General features: G+C 37.4%; 1 protein-coding gene across 1 annotated transcript in view; it reads right to left on the bottom strand.

Annotated features, from left to right (window-relative positions):
• Nucleotides 1–24,237, bottom strand: part of LOC150080130 (histone H4 transcription factor-like) — a 242,316-nt gene that overhangs the window by 113,274 nt on the left and 104,805 nt on the right. The window contains exons 4-5 of the mRNA XM_090382061.1: nt 15,034–15,139; nt 6,489–6,641 (exon numbers count right to left, since the gene is read on the bottom strand). Of these exons, the coding sequence (XP_090238187.1) occupies nt 6,489–6,641; nt 15,034–15,139 (259 nt within the window). The remainder of the gene's footprint in view (nt 1–6,488; nt 6,642–15,033; nt 15,140–24,237) is intronic.

Genomic DNA, 24,237 nt, shown 5'->3' with positions numbered 1-24,237 from the left:
TTAATCAACCGAATAATGTTCCCACAAATGTGACTCCATCATGCATTAAAAACTCAAAAGTGCTCTTTTACTAATTTCAAAACTACTTGGTTCCATCATCAGATAAAAGGTAGCCTCAATTAGCTACCCTGTGTCAAAGTGTGAATAAATGTATCAAATCTAAAACCAGCCAAGTGGTGTGCAGGAAGAAGCTCCTAACTGAAAATTTAACTTCTTTTACTGTATAACATACTCTCAATTACTGGACTGCACTGGCAATGTAGCAATTTAGCAGAGAATAGTTATTTGTAAAGAGAAGTAGTATAACAGTGTCCCCAAGCAGTAAAGAGAGAAAAACATACATAATGCAGAGTGGCATTATTTTCTCATTTCAATATCTACATTAAAATAATACTCCATTTCTTTACTAAATCTATGATTAATCTATTATTATACCATTCTCCACACTTGAAATACTGTATACAGGTCTGTAGGTAGCATCTAAAGAAAGATGTACTTCTAGAGAAGGTGCAAGTAGGGTGCTATTATTCAAAATGTGATTGAAGTGGCCTTCACAGGGATTAGAAAAATGAACAAGGGCAAGATATTCTCACTGGTGAGTGAGACAAGAACCAGAGGAGATTTTACATTATAAAATCTTAGGAGCAGCAGCAGTAGATTACATGTTATGAAGTTTACTTTCAGGCAGCATTTTGTGGAACACTGGAATACACTGCCTACAAGAATTGCTAAGGGGAGCTTGGCAAAATTCAAGGAGAAATTGATAGCCACACTTTATAACAAATGGATAATAAGGTTTTTGCAGATACAGAATAAGTTTGCTTCCTTGCACTATAATGCTAACTTAATACTAATACTTTTCAGGTAGGAAAAAATGTGAAGATTATCCCATTTTATAGCACGTTGGTTAGGAAAGCCCAATAAAATAGCTAGAATAATGACTAAGAAATTTCATTTGGCATCTAGCATTTTACAGATCAGTGCAGCAGGAGCTGCAAGGATGAACTGCTAATTCTTTGTTTTACAACCACCGTGGTCTGTATTGTGCCAAAGATGTTATTTGAACATCACATTTTCAAATAAGGACAAATTTATGTTATCTATAGTGCCATCCTGACATAAAAGATGTGCAATTTGAACATGGTGAGCACATGTATTGAAAGAATGCGTGCATATGTGTGGCCTGCCTGTCTGTCAATATCTAAGGATTTTCATACAATCCACCATTGTCTATCAGCATCTCTACATGACAAGAGATGCTAACAGACATTGCCAAGTACCACATGTTAGACAACTATAAATATGCTAAAACGTGCAACTAAAAATATGGAGACTGGAAATATATTATGCAAAAAGGATAGGTGGAATAGGACCAGGGTATGTCTGCCAGGAGCAAAAGTTGATGACATAGAACAGATATCATCTTTTAAGGGAACAAAAGGTGATATTGTTGAACACACTGGCACTAATGACATTAAGAGTAAGAGATCTGCAGACTTACTTAACAAGTACAGGTAAATATTGGAAAAAAAAAAAAAGTCACAAATTAGGGTTAAATTTGAAAGTGTCTGCAACACTTTTTGAATTGTGCAAGATTGTGCAAGGCTCATAGGGTAGAATTTTTCTCAGCATGGTCTGTGCTTGTTAACAGGTGAGACTGCTTTTACAGGGATGGGATACTTTTAAATAGAAAGGGTGCAAGAATATTTGCTGATGCCATCAAAGCAGTGTTAGGTGGGTCAGAAAATTGCTAGTTTTGGGGGGATACACAGACTAATAGATTAACAGTAGCCACTGGCAGAGGTGAAAGTGATTTTTGCACTGCTTCTACTGGAATGAGCATTAGCCTGGAAAGCAAGGTGATGGGGATTTCCACGACTGCTGGGAGTCATCATGAAACAAGTAAATACATGGGCTGTGTTAGGATACTTAAGAGTAAGAACAGATGCATGTACACCAATGCTAGGAGTTTAGTAAATAAATTTGATGAATTTGAGGTGCTGGTCAAGACATCAAAGGGAGATACTGTTGGAATATCGGAGACGTGGTATCACACATATAAGGAATGCGGAATTGGAATTTGGGATAGACAAACAGAAAGGATAGACAGGATAGAAAAGGAGGAGCTATGCTGTTAGTTAAAAAACATAAAATCTAAGGAAGTTCATCCAGTTGACATTGTGCACAGTGCAATGTTGAGTCAGTTTGGTGTGACACTGGGAAAACAAAATTGAGAGTAGGAGTGTGTTATAGGCCTAATGACCAACTATACAGAGAAATAGAGTGGACGAGTAAATTAGATTGACTTATAATGGGAGATTTTAACTTCTCAGATACAGACTGGAACTTGAGGTTTGGTAACTAGCACACTAACAAGCTTTTGTGGATTTATGGATGATTGTTTTCTACAGCAGCATGTTTAAGAGGCAACTAGAGGGAGTAATACTCTTGATCTGATTATCAGCAGTGATTCTTCGTGCATTAAGAATCTGCAGATAAAGGAACCACTACATGTCAGTGATCACAGTGTGCTGATGTGGGAATTACTTAAAGATGTAACTACCATCAGAGGTAAAGGGAAATCTTTTTTCTTTTATAAAGGTGACTACAGTGGTCTCAGACAGTTTTTCAATTCTATACAACTGGACCAATTGATGATATTACCAACAGCAAATTCTAAATGGGAAGCATTCAAGGAAGTAATATTGGAAGTTACTAGGCTTTTTGTCCTAAAAAGAAATACTGTTCAAGGTCTAGACCTAAATGGATGGCAGATGAACTAATGAGACTCGTAGCAGAGAAGAAAAATTCATGGGATACATATAAATTATCAGGTGACACAGAAGACTATGGTAGATATAAGCTTGCCTGTAATGAAGTCACAAAGGATAGTCAAGCAAAGGCAGCATATGAGAAATCTTTGGCAAAGGATGCAAAGAAAAACAGCAAAGACTTCTTTACTTATGTAACCTCTAAAAGGAAGGGGATAAAACAAGATTGGTACATTGGATAACGATGGTTTGATTGTTGATGATCCTGCTGAGGTAGCTGACAAATTGAATGAGTATTTTGCATCTACATTCACACATGAGGAATGTCTGTAGGAAAGTGGAAGCCAAAAGCTTATCAAACTCTAGCAAACTCTAAATGATTTTATAATAACTGAGAGCAAAGTGGAGGAGAAATTGTTGAAGTTGAACATAAGATAGGTACCTGGGGGAGTTTGGAATCTATCCACTTATATTAGAGGAGGCAGAAAATGAAGTAAGCAAACCCTTAGCCTTAATTATGAGAGTTTTTTTGTTTTTGTTTTTTTGTTGGAGCATTAGCAACTAAGGCCATATTGCTCCGGGATATGCGGTGGTCATTCCTTGACCTTCCCGCATCCTCCGTATTTGGTGGTGGCGGGCTCGAACCCCGGTCTAATCAAGAAGCGTGTGCTACGCACTGCTGCTCCTTCCCACCTGGCTACGGAGGCGCCTAATTATGAGAGCATCCTTGAACTCAGGAGAAGTCCCCATGGACTGCAGATGTGCAAAAGTATCCCCAATTAACAAAGGGGGATTGAAGGGTGATACAAGTAATTACGGACCAGTTAGTTTAACTTCTTTTCCTGGTAAAATAATGGAGTCACTGGTTAAAGATGCATTGCAGGATCATCTAGACAAGACTGCAGCAATAATTCAGACACAGTATGGGTTTGTTAAGGGAAAGTCTTGTCTGACAAATTTGATTGGATACTATGATGTGGTTACAAAGGAACTGGATGCAAAAAATAATTTTGATATCATATACTTGGATTTCACAAAAGCTTTTGATATTGTTGCACATGGAAGACTACTGTACAAATTGGAGCAGAATGGTATTAAGGATAAGTTGCTACAATGGATAAAAGGATGGTTGAGTGAGAGAAGACAGAGAGTGGTAATCAATGGATGCTGCTCTTTGTGGACTAATGTTATTAGTGGAGTCCCACATGGTTCAGTGTTGGGTTCATTCTTGTTTTGTATATTTATCAATGATATTGATGGAGGTATATCAGGCTTAATGTTGAAGTTTGCAGATGATACAAAGGTTGTCAGGATTGTTAATGACAGTAATGGCAGGGTGCTACTGTAACAGGATCTAGAAAATTTGGGCAGATGGGCTGAGAAGTGGCAAGTGAAGTTTAACATGGCAAGTGGTAGAAGCATACCAGAGAAATGTACCAATTGTATGGTACTAACACTTAGGATGGTAGAAAATGAAAAAGATCTGGGAGAAATTTTTTTTTTTGGTAGTTGTTGGCGCATTGGCTTCTGTGGCCATAATGCACCTCCCAAGGTTTTTGCAGTATTTTGATCCAAGCCCAAGGCGAGATTCGAACTCGTGACCTTTGGGGTGCTAGTCAGGCACTTCACCCATCCGGCTAGCCCGGTCAGCCTGGGAGTAATCGTGCAGTCAGATATAAAGTTTTCTGAGCAATGCAGACAGGCTGCCAGAGCAGGTGTTGTGGTATTGTCAATGATATACAGGAATTTTGCTAGCAGGGAAAAGGGGGTGATTATCCCTATGTATATATGGCAATGGTCAGGCCATGCCTTGAGTACTGTGTACAGGTCTGGAGGCCTTATTTTAGGAAGGATGTAGAGTTGCTTGAGCTTGTACAGAGAAGGGCAATAAGATTGGTGAGGGGAATGAAGGGGTCCTCTTAGTCCAATTTTCAGAACTTAAGCCCTACCAAGAAAGGTTTAAGTTCTGATAATTGCAGCGGCTGGAGACTAGGCACCTGCAAGGTGTACAAGGCCTAGAATGGGTTGAGCATGCTGAATTCTGATGGAATTCTTCTGCTTGCTCAGCTTACGAACCCGAGGGAGCATAAATTCAAATTGAGGAAAGACAGTTGCAGAACAGATGTGTGGAAATTTGCCTTTAGCCAGCAGGTGGTTAATTGCTGGAACAAACTTTCACATGTCATTGTGGAAGTCAATAGCTTAAATAAATTCAATATGGAACTGGATAAACTTTTAGAGGGAATGGATGTGTGAAAAAAAAATTTTTTTTTTTTTTTTTTTGGCTGATGCTACATAAGCTTTCTTGCATCACATGCCTCCATTACTACTACAACTCATTATCTAAAAGAAAACTCCTTATAATCCAGTCTGAACCTATTTTTCCATAATTTGAATTTATGGGCCTTAATTTTAGAATCATTTATAACAGTGAAATTTCCTTCCTCATTCATTTTCACTTCATGAGCCTTATAAACCCCCAATCATGTGTATTATAAGGAGTTCAGTTTCTAAGCTCGTGGTCTACACACCTACAAAGACATATGAAGTCTTTCCTCATATGGTTACCCTTTTGCTGATTTCACCGGCATGTTGCCCACCTTTGGATCCAAACAAGGAGAGTGAAGCTCTTTTTTAGGTGTGGGCAGCTCTTGTCCTTGTTATAAGAAGGTGAACGATTACAGTGTTGTAAAGAGTGAGAAGGGATGTAAACCTTTATTACCCTTTCATAGCAGGGTAGAGATAGTGATATTTTTTCAAAGAAAAGATATTAATATCTTTTTAGTATTATAATATATATTTTTTAATTAATATATTTTTTAGTATTATAATACTAAATGATGTAAGGAAGAGATCTTTTTCTACACCTGCCAAAAAAAAAAAAAAAAAATCCATCAGTCATACCTTTCCCATTGCCAAAATGCACCTGTTCAATTCCACTGGAATCCAGGGTGGGGGTCTCTTTAGAGACTAATAATGATCTCATTAAGATATTTATATAACAAAATGCATACCATACACTCCTGGAGCCCTTGTTGTTTTCCACACATAGTCTGCCCTGTAGTTTCTCCCATATATTCTTCTCCAAGATGGACATATCACTTAATTTTGCAGTAGTCTGGCTTCTTGTCACTTATACCTCATGAATTGAATGGTCTTCCAACTGTAAAGATCATTGCAAAGTACTTATTCAATCATCTGCCACTTATACTTTTCCAGTTAAATCAAGTAAGAAACCTATTGATCCACTCTCAACTTTTTTGTATTCATGTACAAAAAGAACTCTGCCTACATTTTTTAGCTCTCCTTGCTAATGATTTCTTGTCCTCAGCTTTTACCTGTCTTACTCTATCAGTAGTTTTGTTACATAGATTTATATGAGTATTATGCACTTATAATACTCATATAAATTGATATCTCACAACAGTCTATAATTATCCCATGCTTTTTTCTTTAGCTCAACTAAACTAAGGCCTTAACTCTTCTGGAAAATCCACTTGGAAAATTAAGCAAAATTTTTTTCAAAATTACAAAATCTAAATGGTAATACTTAGTCCAATTTTAACATCAAATTTAAAAAATTCATCCAAATTATGGGAAAAAAAAAAATCGAATGGCAAATAACCCAAATTAAAAATAAGCAAGACTTATTTTTAATTTGGGCCCTTTAATTGAAACAACCTGTATAAACCAACAGCAACAAGAGTTGTAACTTACCTGAAAGGGGAATTTGCCGTTGAATATGATCTAGAAACTTTGTTCTTGAAGAAAACATGCCACCACATGTAGGACAAGCAACCTGTTTTTCTTGAGTATGACTTCGTATATGATCTTTAAGCCGGTATATACTTGTAAAACTCCTACTACAATCTGCAAAAAATTAGTGAATTTTATTTCTTTTTCCTTAAGGTTTGACTTGTAACCTCCTATTATAAAATAATAGGCGATTACAAGCACCTATTATTTTATAATAGGCGGTATTATGTATTATTATCTATTAAAAAATAATAGACAGATACACGTATAAAAAATTCTGAATTTAATTTATATTTGGCACCTCCATAGCCAGGTGGGCAGGAGCAGCAGTGCGTAGCACACGCTTCTTGATTAGACCAGGGTTCCAGCCCATGACCACCAAATACGGAGGATATGGAAAGGCCGGGGAATGCCCACTGCATATCCCCGTAGCAATATGGCCTTAGTTGCTAATGCTCCTAAAAACCAAATAACAAACAAACAATTTATATTTTGGTTTTTATCAAGATTTATCATGATATTTTATATTAAATATATGCAGATAACTGCAATAAAAAAAAGTATCCTGGAGAGTAATATAAATTGTGCCTAACTTATAGAATGGTTTCCAGGTATAAAAAAAAATAGTGCTTTGTGGATATATATAATGTCCCAAAGGTTGCACAACACAAGGGAAATTAATGGTATTGCTTAATTGTCATTTCACCTTATTGGGGTTTAATTTTGATAGGAGGTAAAGTGGGAGGAAGAGTTGTCATACTATTTATTTTCAGAGAGCTGCAGGCATCTCATAAATCCATTGCAGAAAAATTTATTCAGCTACACTTAAAGAGTGTATGCATAAGTCAACTTAATGTCATGAGATTAGTAGACCACTTCAAGAGAAAATATGTGTCCACAACTGCCCTGGTACAGCAGACCAAGAAGAGCTATTAATTAAATTGCAACAGCCAGGCTAAGACAAAGCATAAAGGGTCCAATGAAGTCCATAAGAAAACTGTTACAACAATATAGACCCAATATTAGAATGTAATAGTAGCTATTAAATTCTAACATTTAACAAATTCCACATGTATAAGATTCACCTCATAGAAGCATTTCTTGGTAAAGACAGGTTGCTCTCTATGAGCAAAAACTATTCTCTGAATGGTTTCTGCAAGTGCATATCACTAGATATCATTCAGCAACTAGTCCTTGTCAATGATCATGGCAACATAAATAACTTGAAATATCAGGTCAATGAATAACTAACATAGATTGAAGCAACGTATAACATAATCCAAGGGGGTATGGGACAGGCAGCTAGTTTTTTGATTTTTCTTATTTGACAACGTAACAGGCAAAACACATCTGGTTATGTTGCATGAATTCCTCATCAATTGATGATACTCGATGATTGACACTGCCATCCTGCTGGATCAATCAAATGACCACTACCTTGAACTTCCTCTGTGGACATTTGAAATCTGTTGTGTTTCTGCAGTTAGATGAAGAATAAACTGCAGAGACTATCAAGATCATAAATTAAGGTTTTTACCTTAATTTAAAGATAACTATCAAAATTGATTACTTTGTTTATCAATTCTGATTTACACAATCTTGTATAACTGCAATATATTTATCACATGCAGTGAATGATAAATTTATTGCAGTTATACAAGATCATGTAAATCAAAATTGATAAACGAAGTGAAAGACAGTACCCAGATCTAAGCTACATAGATCAATTGACAACTGTGTTGTGACATTGATATAAAATAACAAAATTATCACAAAAATACCAAATTTTACCCTATTAAAGAAATTTGAAGGTATTGAAAGAGAAGTACATATGTTATCAAAAATTAAAATGTATAAAAAAATATTCACATAAATAAATATAGAAATATTTTCTGACAAGTCAGAATCAGAGGCTGTGGAATTTAATCCTTTTGTATACAGTTAAACTCAATTATATAGTCACTTGGAGAATCACAATATCCTTGACGTTGCAATCAAGCAACCTTATAACCTTTAATCTCAACCTTCTATGTTTCTTTCAACAAGGTTATTTTTCGCTGAGAAGAAATGTCAGTGTAATAGCATCCTGTTCTTATTTTAATTTAAAGATAAAGATTAGTTATTTATCACTCACTGTATGTGATAAATTTATTGCAGTTATACAAGATCATGTGTTATGTCAACTGAAGAAAACTGTAAAGAATGTTTATAGCAAATTATAATTATTAGAACTCTATTCTGAGAAGTGAATTCATGATATCGTTGAATTAATGGCAAATTTACCACATCTCAACAGCTTTGCTGCACAGAAAGAGGCGAGAATTCAAGAACAAAGGCAACTGTTGACACCACCAAGGCAGCTGCCAAAATGAGCTGCCATTAATGATCAGCTAAAAAGTACTGTATAATGGTGTCAGAAAATCAGTAATATGTAGAAAGGTCCAAGTCTACCATTTTAATAATGAATGTCTTACATTAAATTGTTAGTTGCTGATGATGAGTAATCTGTTATTGAGTGCAACAGTGCATCACTTATGCATAATCTTGGTTTTGTACAGTAAGTAGTATTTGTACTACTTACTGTACAAAATACAGTAGATTACTATAGAAATATGACACTAAAACATTGAATGATATGTGTTTTGCACATTATAAAATACATACTGTTGGTCTCTGGAAAATATGACATTACAGCAGAGGTATGCAATTTCAAAATGACACTGTAACCAAGGTAAAATGGCACAATTTATATTGACTTTTTAAAATGACTTAACTGACATTACAGCTGAGAGTTCTTGTTATTCCAAAAGTGTCTGACCATATATACATATAAAAGTAAACTCTTTAAAATCTGGCCTTTGGGGATTGAGAGGTGCCAGATTTTAATAATTTGTAGGATTTTTGAGGTACATCTAGTGGCTGGGAAGTTTTCAAAAAGCACAGTTCAATAAATATTAAGCATAAACAACTGAATTTATTTACATCTGTAAACATTTATAATGACCATCTTTCATCTGTTAACCCAATGACAAGCATGGGCTAACAGACAATGAACTGTCTCAATTCTCACAGCAGAACAAATGTGCCTTTGTAATGAGCTGCTCTGATATTGCACTACTTTCAGCAGACAACATTAGCTTTATTAGAGACCACCTACTAGCTAATGAGGGATCACACATTATTGAAACAGGCTGTCATAGCAGTCTCAACTGTTAAACAAAAGCCTGATTAACCTTTTGGCAAGGTTATCTATTTGGGTATCTATAAATATCAGGACAATTCATTGCAAAAGCAGATTTTTACTGTGAGAATGAAGACCATCATGTTATCTATGTAGCTGCTACTGGCTATAAAAAAAGATTGTCCTGTAACCATCTTATAAAGAAAGAAATGTCTTTTTCACATGGATTCATAAAGACAAAAAACAAATGCAATCAGTGATATGAGTGCTGGATTTTTCTTTCTTAGTATTTCTCAATTATAAAATGTTGATTTTTTTTTATAAAATGCACTGGATTTTAAAGAATTCTATATTCTGTATTATAGAATGCTAGATTTCACACAGTTTAGTGTGTGTGTGTGTGTGTGTGTGTGTGTGTGTCATCTGAATTATGCAACTCCCTGATTCATACATACAAGGCAGCTTCCCATAAATAACACTTGCTGCAGGATATGCAATTATTACATAATTAAATGAACAAGCATGGCTTATCATAACGTGGACAGAATTCAGGACTATGACTACGTTTTATTTTTTTTATGAAAATATTTCTGAATTTCTAATACAGTGATGTTGTTGTTGTTATTTGGTTTTTAGGAGCATTAGCAACTAAGGCCATATTGCTCCAGGATATGCGGTGGTCATTCCCTGACTTTTCCGCATCCTCCGTATTTGGTGGTGACGGGCTCGAACCCCGGTCTAATCAAGAAGCGTGTGCTAGGCACTGCTGCTCCTTCCCACCTGGCTACGGAGGCGCCAAATACAGTGATACATATTGAAAATAAAAACATTAATTGAGGAATAGTAAAACTGACATTTTGTAGAAAATTTTTTATTTCAAAAAACAAAGGGGGGGGAGGGGAAAGCAGCTACACCAGGGGTGGCCAACGAGTCGATCGCGGATTTAATTTTGGTCGATCATGAGGAATTTTAAATATTCAGTCATCCCTCGATTTGTGCACCTTATGCAATGAAATTTTTGAGATGGTAGATTGCAGCACATTTTGAAGGAAAAAAGTAGATCGCATCACAAATTAAGTTGGCCACTTCTGATCTATACCATTGGTGGGTGCATATTAAATGATATCGTTGAATTAATGACAAATTTACCACATCTCAACAGCTTCACTGTACAGAATGAGGGGAGAATTCAAGAACAAAGGCAAATTGTTGACATCACTGAGGCAGCTGCCAAAATGAACTGCCATTAATGATTGGCTAAAAGGTACTATATGATGGTGACAGAAAATCAGTTATATGCAGAAAAGTCTACTATTTTCATAATGAATGTCCTACATTAAATTGTTAGTTGCTGATGATGAGTAAGCTATGTTATTGTGTGCAACAGTGCATCATTTATGCATAATCTTGGTTTTGTACAGTAAGCAGTATTTGTGATACTATAGTAGATTACTATAGAAATACGACACTAAGACATTGAATGATATACGTTTGCAAATGATGAAATACATACTGTTGGTCCCTGGAAAATTTGACATTACAGCAGAGGGGTATGCAATTACCAGTTGGCGAACAGGCTGTTGGAAGGACCTATGCTTGCCTCTGCAAAAATCCATGGTAGGGCTACCTCACTTGTAAATATTAACCAAAATTTTTTTTTTTGTCACCAACCATATTATGACTGTGAGATGCAGAAGGGACAAATCACGTAAAAAAGACAAAGACTCCATCATAAATCTGGACAGTGCTTTTGCCATAAATGAAGCATAAATGCTGATTGTGTGAAATTCATGGATTGAATTTAACTGATCCAGAGACAGTTCCCCAGGATATAAACACAAGAACAAGGAAGTGAAGAAGGAAAAGGAATTGATATGTTAACAAGAAAGGAAGCTTGCAGATGTACTGTGTAGATTAACTGAAATTCTTCCAACTGTAACTAAAAAAAAATTTCTCTGAAATGAATCATATTGAGGACAGTGTCAAACGGAAAAAATCAATTACAAAAATGCACCATACCATTCTTACTTAATATTTTAAATAAAAAAAAGTGCAACGTTTGCAGCATTCACATTTTTAATAAATGTATAATATATTTTTTGTAGTCATAAAACCTATATATTTTTAATTTTTATTAACATGACAGAAATACAATAATGACTGTATTCTTATCAAAACTGTACACTCCTCTTGACTTATGTGACTGTGCCAGAGAACAACAGCATTTGGGGGGGGGGGAACAGAATCAATAACTATTTTAGTTACTGATTTTGTAGTACCTGTTTATATAGTAACTTATTTTTGATAGAAAAGTAGTAAATTTTGATAAATCAAATTTTTGATAATTCAGTATTTTGTTTCGTCAACTTGAAGTTACCAGATACCTACTATACTTTAATTTGATATATTCTGTAAAAAGTAAAAGTAAAGTGCAGCCATTATCAACCCACTGCAGGGTGGAAGCCTCCTCAACAATTCATGGTGAGGCAAATGGACCATAATCTGCCACGCTGGTCCAGTGCGGGTTGGCAGATCGACCGTATTCAGCAGGCAGGGGCTTGAACCCCGGTCTACTCAAAGAGCGTGTGCTACTGCACTCCCGCTCCTGCCCACTCGGCTACGGAGGCCGTGTTTACTGCTATGTTAATATAACATTTACTCTATTAGAAGAGGTAAAAAAAAAAAAAAAACCTACATTTCTCATTTTTCATATACTATAATTTTAAACAATGAAAAAGTATACAGGAACTCCCCGACTTATGGAAATTTGACTTCACGTAAGTTTTTTTGCCGGCCAGTCGGTGCAAACTTAAAAAAATTGTGGAAACGTATTTTGTATTCCACAGAAATAAATGAGGGTATCGTGAAAATATCGTAGTGTGAACCCAATAACATGTTTTTTTTTTTTTTTTGTAATTCGTTTCAAGTCCTTGGAAGTTGAAAATTTTGCTATATTACTAAGCTATTATCTCTCTAAAAGATCATTGTGGAAATTGCACTACACTTTCATCGTTATTACATGTTCCCGTTATAAGACTCAATTTTCAAAGCCTTTGTGATATTTTTCTAAAGCACGTTTCTGGAGGTTACAAACATAAAACAATAAAAACAATTTGAACTTTCTGGCTTATTGGGCTTTAATGTTAGTGCATCTAATTATAAATGGGTAGTAAACTCGATATTATTACTAATACCGATAACTGCAATTGTGTGGTTTTTTAAAGCAATTAATGTGTTCCCCTTCACTGAAATCTTCAATCATATAAAAAACAAATTTTCAGAAAGTTCTCTTCATTCCTATTTATGTATTACAATGATGAAAGGAAAGTGACCAACGAAAAGTGCAAGTGGTGGTAGTACCAGGAATTGAAATGAAATTTATTTAGAAATGAAGATGAAAATGATTAAGTACAAAGCAGGACAAGGTTTGTCATCTATTGCAAGGGAATTAGGTCTTGCTGCTTCAACAGTGAATACTATTTTAAGGACAGTGTGCATATAAAAGAACATGTCAAAGGATCAACACACTTAACAGCAACAGTGATCACAAAACAGCATTCAGGTGCTATATCGAAGATGGAATAGCTGTTAATAATATGGATGGAAAATCAGATTCAGAAGCGAGTGTCCCTGAGTATAATGACCATTCAAGCAAAAGCAACAAGTATTTATAAAGATATTAAGGATAAGTATGGCAAACCCCAACCCAAGTTCGTGGCAAGCAACGGGTGGTTTAATAGGTTCAACCATCGTGGTTTCCACAACGTTAAAGTATCCGATGAAGTTGTCAGTGCTGATTCTGCAGCTGCAAAGAAATTTTGTGATGTTTTGGAAAAAATTATTGATGAATGCAGCTATGAAACGCCGCAAATTTTTAATGTGATGAGCCTGCTCTGTATTGGAATAAAATGACAGATCGAACATAAATTGCCAAAGAAGAAAATACAATGCCAGGTTTCAAGGCATCAAAAGAGAGGGCCATGCTCTTGCTTGGAGCTAATGCAGCGGGAGATTACAGATTAAAACCACTGTTAAAATTCCTCGTGCATTTCAGGGTATCAATAAAGTCACCTTACCTGTGCATTTCCGATCGAACCAGAGAGCATGGATAACAATATCTCTCTTTCAGGATTGGTTTAAATGCTGCTTCATTCCCAAGTTTGAAAAATATTGTAAAGACAATGATATTCCTTTCAAGATTTTGCTTCTATTACATAATGCTCCTGGACATCCTACACATCTAGATGATTTCGATTCGAACATGAGAGTCATATTTCTAACACCAAACACGACTTCACTCACCCATCCTATGGATCAGGATGTTACTTCGAATTAAGCATACTATTTACATACAACATTTGCTCAGGCATTGTCTGCAGTAGACGATGAGAAAAATTTTGTTAAGAGACTTTTGGAAATCTTACAATATTTACCACTCCATCTTAAACATTAATAAGGCCTGTGCAGAAATTACTAAAAGTTGTTTAAATGGCGAATGGAAGGAAATATGCCCAAGGCATGTAAAAGGCTTCGAAGGATTTGAAAAAGATGTTGCCAAATATCTTTTTGAAAAGATGTTCAGTTGGAGGTTGATGCCAAAGACGTAGAGGAGTTAATAGAGGAAGAAGAGAAGGAATTATCTAACAAACAACTTATTGACTTGCAGGCAGCGATAGTGAAAGAAGAAAATGCTGACGAAGCTCAAGATGAACAAAATGAGGAGCTGAGACACTTCATCACCATAGAGGTGGCAGTGGCATTTGGTGAAATTGCATTGGCAATGGCGAGGTTTGAGAAGATGGATCCTGACAGCAAACGATTCTTAAAAGTTAACAGAGGGGTGAATGATATGCTTGCTTGCTACAAAGAAATTTATGAAGAAAAGAATTAAGCCACCGTCCAGTAATCCATCAATATGTTCTTTCGTAAGGTTGAGCGGCCGACCCCTTCTAAATCTCCACAGTCCTCAACCTCCGCAGCGTACTTATCAACTGAAGACATCGATTCTGGCAACGATGCTCAAGAAGAAAAACTTACTGACACTATGCCTGTCTCCTTTCTTTTTTTGTAATTTTATAATTTTGAAATTTTTTTAAATTGCAAACTTTCTTCATTTTTCCTGTGCATGAGATAAAAAATTGAATAAATACAATAAATAATTCTATTTACATGTTTGTCAAACATTTCTTTTTTGTTTCAATCAATTCAGCAAGCACAGCTGCGAGTGCACGGGGGAAATTCCAACTTATGTAGCGTTCCACAGAATGCAACCCTTACGTAAGTCGGGGAGTTCCTGTACATTATATACAAAACACTAGAACTTACCTTGCCACTGACATTTTACAGAAAATTTCAGACTATTGCCTTTTTCATTGTTTTCTGCGTGTATGTCACTATGACGGTAAAAAGCTTCTGGACAATTGAACACATCCTGAAATAAAAATAGATTAATAAGAATCAGGAATAGCATTTCACTCATTTAAACCTTCCCCAATTGTCAACGATGAGGCTATGCAATTATTCACAAATTATTCAAATACACTCTCTTCACTGAATTTTGACCACATTATTGGTAATGGATTAGGCTGCATAAGCTAGCAGTATAAAAAGCAGAACAGCTTCATATGCTAGAGCAGTGGCAATTTGCATCTTATTGTGCAAGTCAAAATGATAAAGTTACAGTTATGGGACATAATAAACATATCACAAAGTTTCAAAGGGCATGATTATGGGAGCTCCTATGTTGAGTGCTTCCAAATTGGAAACAGCATGTCTTGTTGGTTGCTCAGAGCCCAGTGTGGTTAAGGTGTATAAAGAATGGTGTTGAATGGGTAAAACCACCTCCGGCTGACAGAACAATGCTCATGGTGAGTGAAGACTGCAGCACATTATATGCACTCAACAGAAAGTTAGTGTGCAACAGTTGATATTGCAATACAATATGATGAATGCAAGAACAATATCCCAAATAAAAATGCACCACACACTCAGACATATGGGTTTCACAGCAGACCCAAGAGACATTCTCTCCTCAGCACCGATCATCATCAAAGTCGAATGTTGTGGTGTCAACAACAGGCTGGTTGGGCACTGGAGGACTGGAAACAAATGCGCTGGTCAGAAGAGTACAAATACCTGGTGCAACATGCCAATGGACAACTTTGTGTGTGGAGCATGTAACAAGAGTCAATGGACTCATAGTGCATGGTGCTCCTGGTGTGTGAGAAAAAGATGAATGAGTTGAGTGAAAAAAAAATAATAATAAACAATATATATATATTGTTTATTATTACATAAAGTTCTAGTGTTTTATATATATATATATATATATATATAAAAAACTTGGAAAAAAAATTATAAAATAATAAAAAAGTATTAAAAAAAAAAAATAAATAAATAAATAATAATAAAAAAAAAGAATGCAAGTAGAGTGAGAATGCAGATTATGAATGAAGTAAATGTGTCTCTCCCACCCCCTCGCCTGTTGGGTTCCCCACTGCCAGCTAACATATCCCCCCCCCCGCAGCGGGATGGGCAGCTTGACCTTCATACCGGATTGGACATTGCTTGAACATGACACCGAAGAAGACATTCTGCGGCTTTGCTGCCAACACGCCATTGGCGATCTGAACTGGGTACTCTAACCTGGTTCCCTTTAAAACCCCATCCCCAGGCAGGGGAGGGAGGAGACGGATCTCTGTCTCCTCTCCTCCCTGCCTACCCCCCATACTTTGCCTGGTGGAGCTTGTCTCCACTGACCTCTTTGGGGATGCCTACTCTATCGTCCCTATTCTTCTATGTTTCCCCCCCCCCAGTCTTCAGTCTCCCCCTCACTAAATTGACCGAGTAGACCCTAAACAATGCTGCCAAATTCTACCGGTTTCGTGTAAATCTCTAAGACAACTAACACTATTAGCTTTTATTTAGCATATAGCCTCATATGTCTAAATTTAATAACATCAAAATTTTGCCCGACCTATTAGGCCTTTAACACATCTCTTTAGCATTCAACCACAACCAGCGATTTCCTAACAGCAATCCCATTAAACATTAATGTTAAACGCATAATTTTTTTTTTTTTTTTTTTTTTTTTTTAGATCCTAGCCACTGAAATCCCAGGAAACTAGGTGGCAGGACCTGCCAGAGCAATTTGTTGTGATACTGGATACACCCGGCTAGCCTCCACGTGGCAAGGTACGGGCAACAACGGGCCCCATTAGGGGCCTGGTGGACAATAAGCAGGACAAACAATGGGCACAACATATCACACTGCACAGACACGGCCCACACACTTTCAAGTCTCTGGCTTGACAGTGTACTGTCCTCGATACAGCGAAACACACGCTGAGATGGGAGAAATTCCAGGTGCCATCTGACACGAACATAAAAAAAAAAGTGCAGGGTGCTCATTATCCAGGCAGCTGGCAGTGGCTACTTGATATGGGGCATTTTTTGCTGGCAGTGGCTAATTGATATGGGACATTTTTTGCTGGCAAGGTGCATATGGACTAACATTTCACTGGTGAGGTCTACAAGCAGCTCTTTTAAGAGACAAAGTCAACCAGCCATGTTGCATTTTTTTCTGGACAGAAACAAGATTTTCCATAACAGTAATGCACCATGTAATCGGGCCCACACTGTGCATGAGAAGTTCAAGGAACATAGTGAAGATATCACCCATCTTGGCATTAGCATTAGAAGGGGCATATGATGCAAGAAAGAAAGCTTATACAGCATCAGAAAAAAAAAAAAAAAAAAAAGTTGTGCAATTTGCACAACTTAAGCCTTTCTTGATAGGAGCAACCTTCCCCCCCCCACCCCTCATCAATCTCGTTGCCCTTCTCTGTACTCATTCCAGCAGCTCTACAGACCCTTCCCAAAATGAGGCTTCCATAACTGTATGCAGTACTCAAGGTGACCAGACCATATAAGGGGATAATCATCTCCTTATCCCTGCTAGCAAAATATCTGTATATAACTGACAAGATCCTATGAGCTGCTCTGGCAGCCTGTCTGCACTGCTCAGAAAACTTCATATTTGACTGCACAATTACCCCAAGTCTTTTTCATTCTCCACTAGTACCACACGGTTGGTACATTACTCTGGGGTTACAAATTGGAGTGGTATGGTATTAAGGGCAAGTTACAGCAATTTATAAAGGAATGGTTGAGTGGGAGACACCAGAGAGTGGTAATAAATGGGCACTGCTCTACGTGGACTAATGTTATTACAGGAGTGCCCCAGGGTTCGGTGCTGGGCCCATTGTTGTTTCGTGTCTTTATCAATGATATTGATGAAGGTATATCAGGGCTAATGTCCAAGTTTGCAGATGATACAAAGGTTGGCAGGGTTGTTAATGAAGTAAAGACAGTATGCTACTGCAACAGGATCTAGAAAAGTTAGGCAGATGGGCTGAGAAGTGGCAACTGAAGTTTAACACTGACAAATGAAAAGTACTCCATATGGGTAGCAGTAACCTAAGCGAAACGTACCAACTGTGTGGTGGTACTACACTCAGGAAGGTGGAGAATCAAAAAGACCTGGGGATAATTGTGCAGTCAGATATGAAGTTCTCTGAGCAGTGCAGATGGTCTGCCAGAGCAAGTCATGGAGTTCTGTCAATGATATATAGGAATTTTGCTAGCAGAGACAAGGTGATTATCCCTTTGTATAAGGCAATGGTCAGGCCAAACCTTGAGTACTGTATACAGGTCCGGAGGCTCCTTTCATGAAGGATTTTGAGTTGCTAGAACGAGTACAGAGAAGGCAACAAGATTGGTGAGAGGAACAAAGGGGTGCACTTACAAAGAAAGGCTTAAATTCTGCAAGATGCAGCAGTTGGAGACTCGACACCTGCGAGGTGATCTGATCGAGGTGTATAAGGCTTTGAATGGTTTGAGTAGGCTCAATGCTGACAGGATACTTCCACTTGCTCAGATTAAGACTTGAGGGGGCATAGATTCAGATTGAGGAAAGACAGTTGTAGAATAGATGTGCAGAAGTTTGCCTTTAGCCAGCAGATGGTTGATTGCTGGAACAGATTTCTATCTGATGTTGTAGAAGTTGATATCTTAAATAAATTTAAGGCTGAATTAGACAAACATAGGAGTGACCGGATTGGTGAAATGGGAAGGTTTTTTATTTTTTTTGGCTGACCTTGAATCATATGCCTCAACTAATGCTTCATAGAAAACATTTAGCTAACTTCTTCCATAATTTAACATCCATTCTACTGGAATATCTGGTTCCTCTTCTCACATGCTGCCTTATTCATTACATCCCAGTTTGAATTTCCTGACTACGTCTATCATCACTTTTTTAGTATACTGCCACTAGATCTCCACTTATCCACATGTAATATCTTCTCAATACCAATTTTAATAGTTATTTCTTAACCTCTTGCCATCATCATAACTTCAGTCTTATCCAAATTTATTCTCATCAATATTCCTTACAACACAATCTGTAACAAAACTTCTGTATCAGATATGAGCACCACACTATCTGCAAAAAAAAAAAAAAAAAAAAAAAATGAAGCATACAATAGCTACAAGTTGATCTGTAACAGTATCACAGACAAGGTTAGGCCGGCCAAGGGTGTGGATGAAAAAACATTTGCTAAGAGGGCAAAGAATGGAGACAAGGAATTTTTCACATATGTGAACAGGAAAGAAGAAAACAAATCAGATCGGATCCACGTGTAAAGGACATGGGAAATTCTTAGATTACTTAGCCAATACTGCCAATGAATTGAATGGGTATTCTGCATCCGACAAACCGACAAAATATTCCTCGTGGCTCGGAGAGACTATGGAAGTGAGGCTGACATAGCTGAAATTAGCAATTTCGAAATTACAGATGATTATCAGAAAAACTTTCAAGCATAAAGGCAAGTAAAGTTGCTGGGGTTGATGGCATATACTCAGTAATTTTGAGGGAGGTGACCAGAGAGTGCACTGAACCACTAAGTTTAACCATGAGAGCATCATTGGACTCAAGAGTGATTCCTTTGGATTACAAAGTACAAACCTAAGAGTAAAATTAGTAACTACAGACAGTTAGCTTGACTTCAGTGGTAGGAGAAAATCTAGGAGTCTATGACTAAGAGTGCAATCTAGGGTCATTTAGATAGAAATGACATTCAGCAGGACAAGCAACATTGTTTTGTTAAGGGAATCATCTTTAATTCACCTGGTTGGCTATTTTGACACATGACTCATCAGTTGGATGTAGGGAATGATTTCAACATGTTTATTCGGATTTTAGCAAAGGCATTTGACTCAGTTCCTGACAAGAGGTTACTGGATTCTATAAGATGGCCTGCAAGGTGGTTGCAGGGCATTAATGGATATTCTTCAGATTTGTTTAATGTCAGGAGTGGGGTCCACCAAGGATCAGTTCTTGGATCACTATTGTTTCTGATTTTTATAAAACTACACCAACAAAGCGTTAGAGGATGTGAGGTCAAAATTTGCAGCTGATTAAAGATTGGAAGAGTCATTAATGGTTTAGTGCCACGTAATGTTCCCTCACAATGACCTTGAACAGAATTCAAGGATGGTTAAAAAAGTGGCTGTTATGTTTTAATGTAGTAATTACTATATTAAATAATGTTTTAATGTAGTAATTACTACTACTTGGGGAATAAAAAACTGCAAGATAATTTATACAAATTGTGGGACTGAATTAAAAACAGTAAAGGAAGAACAGGATCTCGGATTTATGATACATGAAGTTCTCTGAGCAGTAAACAGGCAGCCAGAAAAGCCCATGGTTTCCCTATTGATGATTTATTTAACAACATCATGTAGAGATAGAAGGTCATAATCCCTGTGTATAAGGCAATTTATAAGGCCATACTTGGAATACTGTGGCCAACTAGGGAGAACTCATCTAAAAAAAGACACAGATTCTTGAAAGAGTCCAAAGATGGTGAGATGGGAAAAAGGACAACCATATGAGGAAAGATTTTGATTATGTGGGCTACAAAAACTTGGCAACCAGGAACCTTCGATAGGGACCACACTGACATCTATAAGGCTCTGGGAGGGGAATACTAAAATGAATGATGGCAAAATTTTCACTGTTTTAAAGCCAGAACCTAAGAGCCACAAATTCAAATTAAAGGAGAAGAGCTTTATACTGGATATTATAGGAAGTTTTCCTTTAGGCAGCAAGTTGTTACTGGAACGATTACCTCCACTGGTAGTTAAGGCTGCCGAAGAAATTCAAAAGTCAACTAGATAGTTACCTACATGAGGAAGGAAGCACAAAATTAGTTTCTTCTTATGTTTTTTTTTTTTATTTTTGTTATTTATTTTTGGTTGGTATATGGGTTATACTAATTTATTAACCTTTAGACCTCGATGCAGTCCCTCCCTCCCTCCCTCTCTCTCTCTCTCTCTCTCCTTCCCCATCTTAATCTTACTCAATTCTCATATTCTTCAGTATCTGCATAATTTTTTTTTTTAAATTTACCCTATCAAATGTGTTTTCCAAATCCACAAGACAAGCATAAACTTATTCATCCCTATATTTCTTTCCAATGAGTTCTCATTATTCCTATTACATTCTTCATTCCTCTCCCTTTCTGGAGCCCATGCTGTTCTTCTGCTGTTCTGCTATTCTTTCCCTCAATCTACTGTTCATTATCCTTAACACTGCCTTTGCTGCACATAACATCAACTAATAGTTCTGAAATCCTTACATTTGATTGCATCTTTTTCCCTTCTCTACTGAAATTATAACAATAGTAATAAAATTCTCTGGCCATTTTCTCCTTCTAATATGTCTACATATCGACTTAGAGTACAAACGTAACAAATAATTAATACATACTTGATACGGAAGTTATATAAAGGGAACTCGTAGATAACACTCGATACTGAAAAATAAATATAGCGTTATAACTGTGTTAAGATACAAGTTTAAAGTTTTAATTTTGTTCTTGAATTGTAATTTTATTGACATTTAAATTGAAATCATGACTCTGACCAGAGCAGCAAAGCAAAAGGCTCAAGCTAATGGGAGTGCTGTGACTCAGGGGAGAACTGAGGGGGGCAGTTGGCCTCTGAATCACAGCCTTTTAAGATGCACTGTTTGCTTGATGTTTGCGGAGCAATCGGGTACGGGACATGATACTGCCATGGGGGATGTCTTTGTGTGTGCACGATGCAAGGAGTGCAAGGAAATTAGGCGACAACTCGGCGTTGTTGTGGGCCTATATGAGACCTTGAAGGACAGGGTGGATGCCCTCGAAGGAAATAAATTGAGGGGCCCATCAAGCTCTCAGCTGACCACATCAACGCCAGAGCTTGCACTTGGTCATCTTGCAACACAGAAGCAGCCCCCAAGGCAGAATGCGCTGGTCCCACAGGAACTAGTAGTTGTTGGTGACTCTATTGTCAGGGAAACGGGGAACATGCTTTGTAAAAAGGATAGGTGGAACAGGACCAGGGTATGTCTGCCAGGGGCAAAGGTTGATGACGTTGTAGAGCAGATATCACCTTTTAAGGGCACAAAAGGTGATATAGTTGTACACGTTGGCACTAATGATATTAAGAGTAGGAGACCAGCGGAATTACTTAACAAGTACAGGTCACTGTTGAAAAAAAGCCGTGAAGTAGGGTTGAATTTGAAAGTGTCTGCAATTCTGCCCAGACACGATAGGAGGGAGTATATGATGAGAGCCTTGTCGATCAATTCGGCCCTGGAAAGATTGTGCAAGGCTCAAGGGGTAGAATTTTTTTCAGCCTGGAATGTACTTGTTAACAGGAGAGATTGCTTCTACAGGGATGGGATACACTTAAATAGAAAGGGTGCAAGAATATTTGCTGATGCTATCGAGGCAGTGTTAGGTGGGTCGGAAAACTGCTAGCTTGGGGGGAGACAAAGACTAATGGATTAACAGTAGCCACTGGCAGAGGTGAAAGAGATTCTTGCACTGCTTCTATTGGAATGAGCAGAAGCCTGAAAAACAAGATGCAGGATATTTCAGAGACTGCTGGAAGTCATTGCGGTACAAGTAAACACATGGGTTGTGTTAGGGTAGCTAAGAATAGAAACAGGTGCAGGTATACTTGCGTGTACACCAATGCTAGGAGTTTAGTAAATAAATTTGATGAATTTGAGGTATTGCTCAAAACATCAAAGGCAGATATTGTTGGGATATCAGAGACGTGGTGTCACACAGATATAAGGAATGCAGAACTGGAATTTGGGGAGTACAATGTGTATAGAAAGGATAGACAGGACAGGAGGGGAGGAGGGGTTATGCTATTAGTTAAAAAACACATAAAATCCAAGGAAGTGAAGCCAGTCGACATTGATGGACAGGGCAGTGTCGAGTCAGTTTGGTGTGACATAAGCATAGGTAAATCAAAATTGAGAGTAGGAGTGTTCTATAGGCCTAATGACTCTGATGAGTATAATAAGATACTGTACAGGGAAATAGAATGGGCCAGTAAATCAGAGAGTCTTATAATGGGGGATTTTAATTTCCCAGATATTGACTGGAATTTGTGGGTTGGTCACTCACACACTAGCAAGGCTTTTGTGGATTTATTGGATGATTGTTTTCTACACCAGCATGTTCGAGAGGCAACTAGAGGGAGTAATACTCTTGATCTGATTATCAGTAGTGATTCTTCATGCATTAGGAATCTGCAGATAAAGGAACCACTGGGTGGCAGTGATCACAGTGTGCTGAAGTGGGATTTACTCAAGGAGGTAACTACCATCAGAGGTAAAGGGAAGGGTTTTTGCTTTCGTAAAGATGACTATGATGGTCTGAGACAGTATTTAAATTCTATACAGTGGGACCAACTGATGATGTTACCAACAGCAAATTCAAAATGGGAAGCATTCAAGGAACTAATCTTGGAAGCTACCAGGCTTTACATACCAACCAAAAAATATTGTTCAAGGTTCAGGCCTAAATGGTTGTCAGATGAACTAATGAGACATATGGCAGAGAAGAAAAATGCATGGGATACATACAAATTAATGGGTGACATGGAAGCCTATGATAGATATAAGTTGGTCTGTAACCAAGTCACAAAGGAGATTAGGCAGGCAAAGGCAGATTATGAGAAATCCTTGGCAAAGGATGCAAAGAAAAACAGAAAAGAGTTCTTTACCTATTTAAACTCAAGAAGGAAAGGGATGAATCAGATTGGTCCACTGGATGTTGATGGTTCAACAGTTGAGGATCCAGCTCAGGTGGCTAACAATCTAAACAAGTATTTTGCATCTACATTCACACATGAGGAGTTATTCAGGAAGGGGAATGTTGTAGGTGAAGTAAACATTGGCAGTGAGCTAGATGATTTTCTAATAACTGAGAGGAAAGTGGAGGAGAAATTGTTGAGGATAAACATAAAAAAGGCACCCGGGGTGGATGGGATCTATCCAGTTATATTAAAGGAGGCAGCAAAAGAAGTAAGCAAACCCCCAGCCATAATTATGAGAGCTTCTTTGGACTCAGGGGAGGTACCCATGGACTGGAGATGTGCAAATGTAACCCCAAT

The sequence above is a fragment of the Mastigoproctus giganteus genome, chromosome 9, assembly GCF_048544385.1.
Source record: "Mastigoproctus giganteus isolate SK-2022 chromosome 9, ASM4854438v1, whole genome shotgun sequence".
Classification (NCBI taxonomy): Eukaryota; Metazoa; Arthropoda; class Arachnida; order Uropygi; family Thelyphonidae; genus Mastigoproctus; species Mastigoproctus giganteus.
Note: the sequence above shows the minus strand (reverse complement) of the source record. Positions and strands in the feature narration are given on the sequence as shown.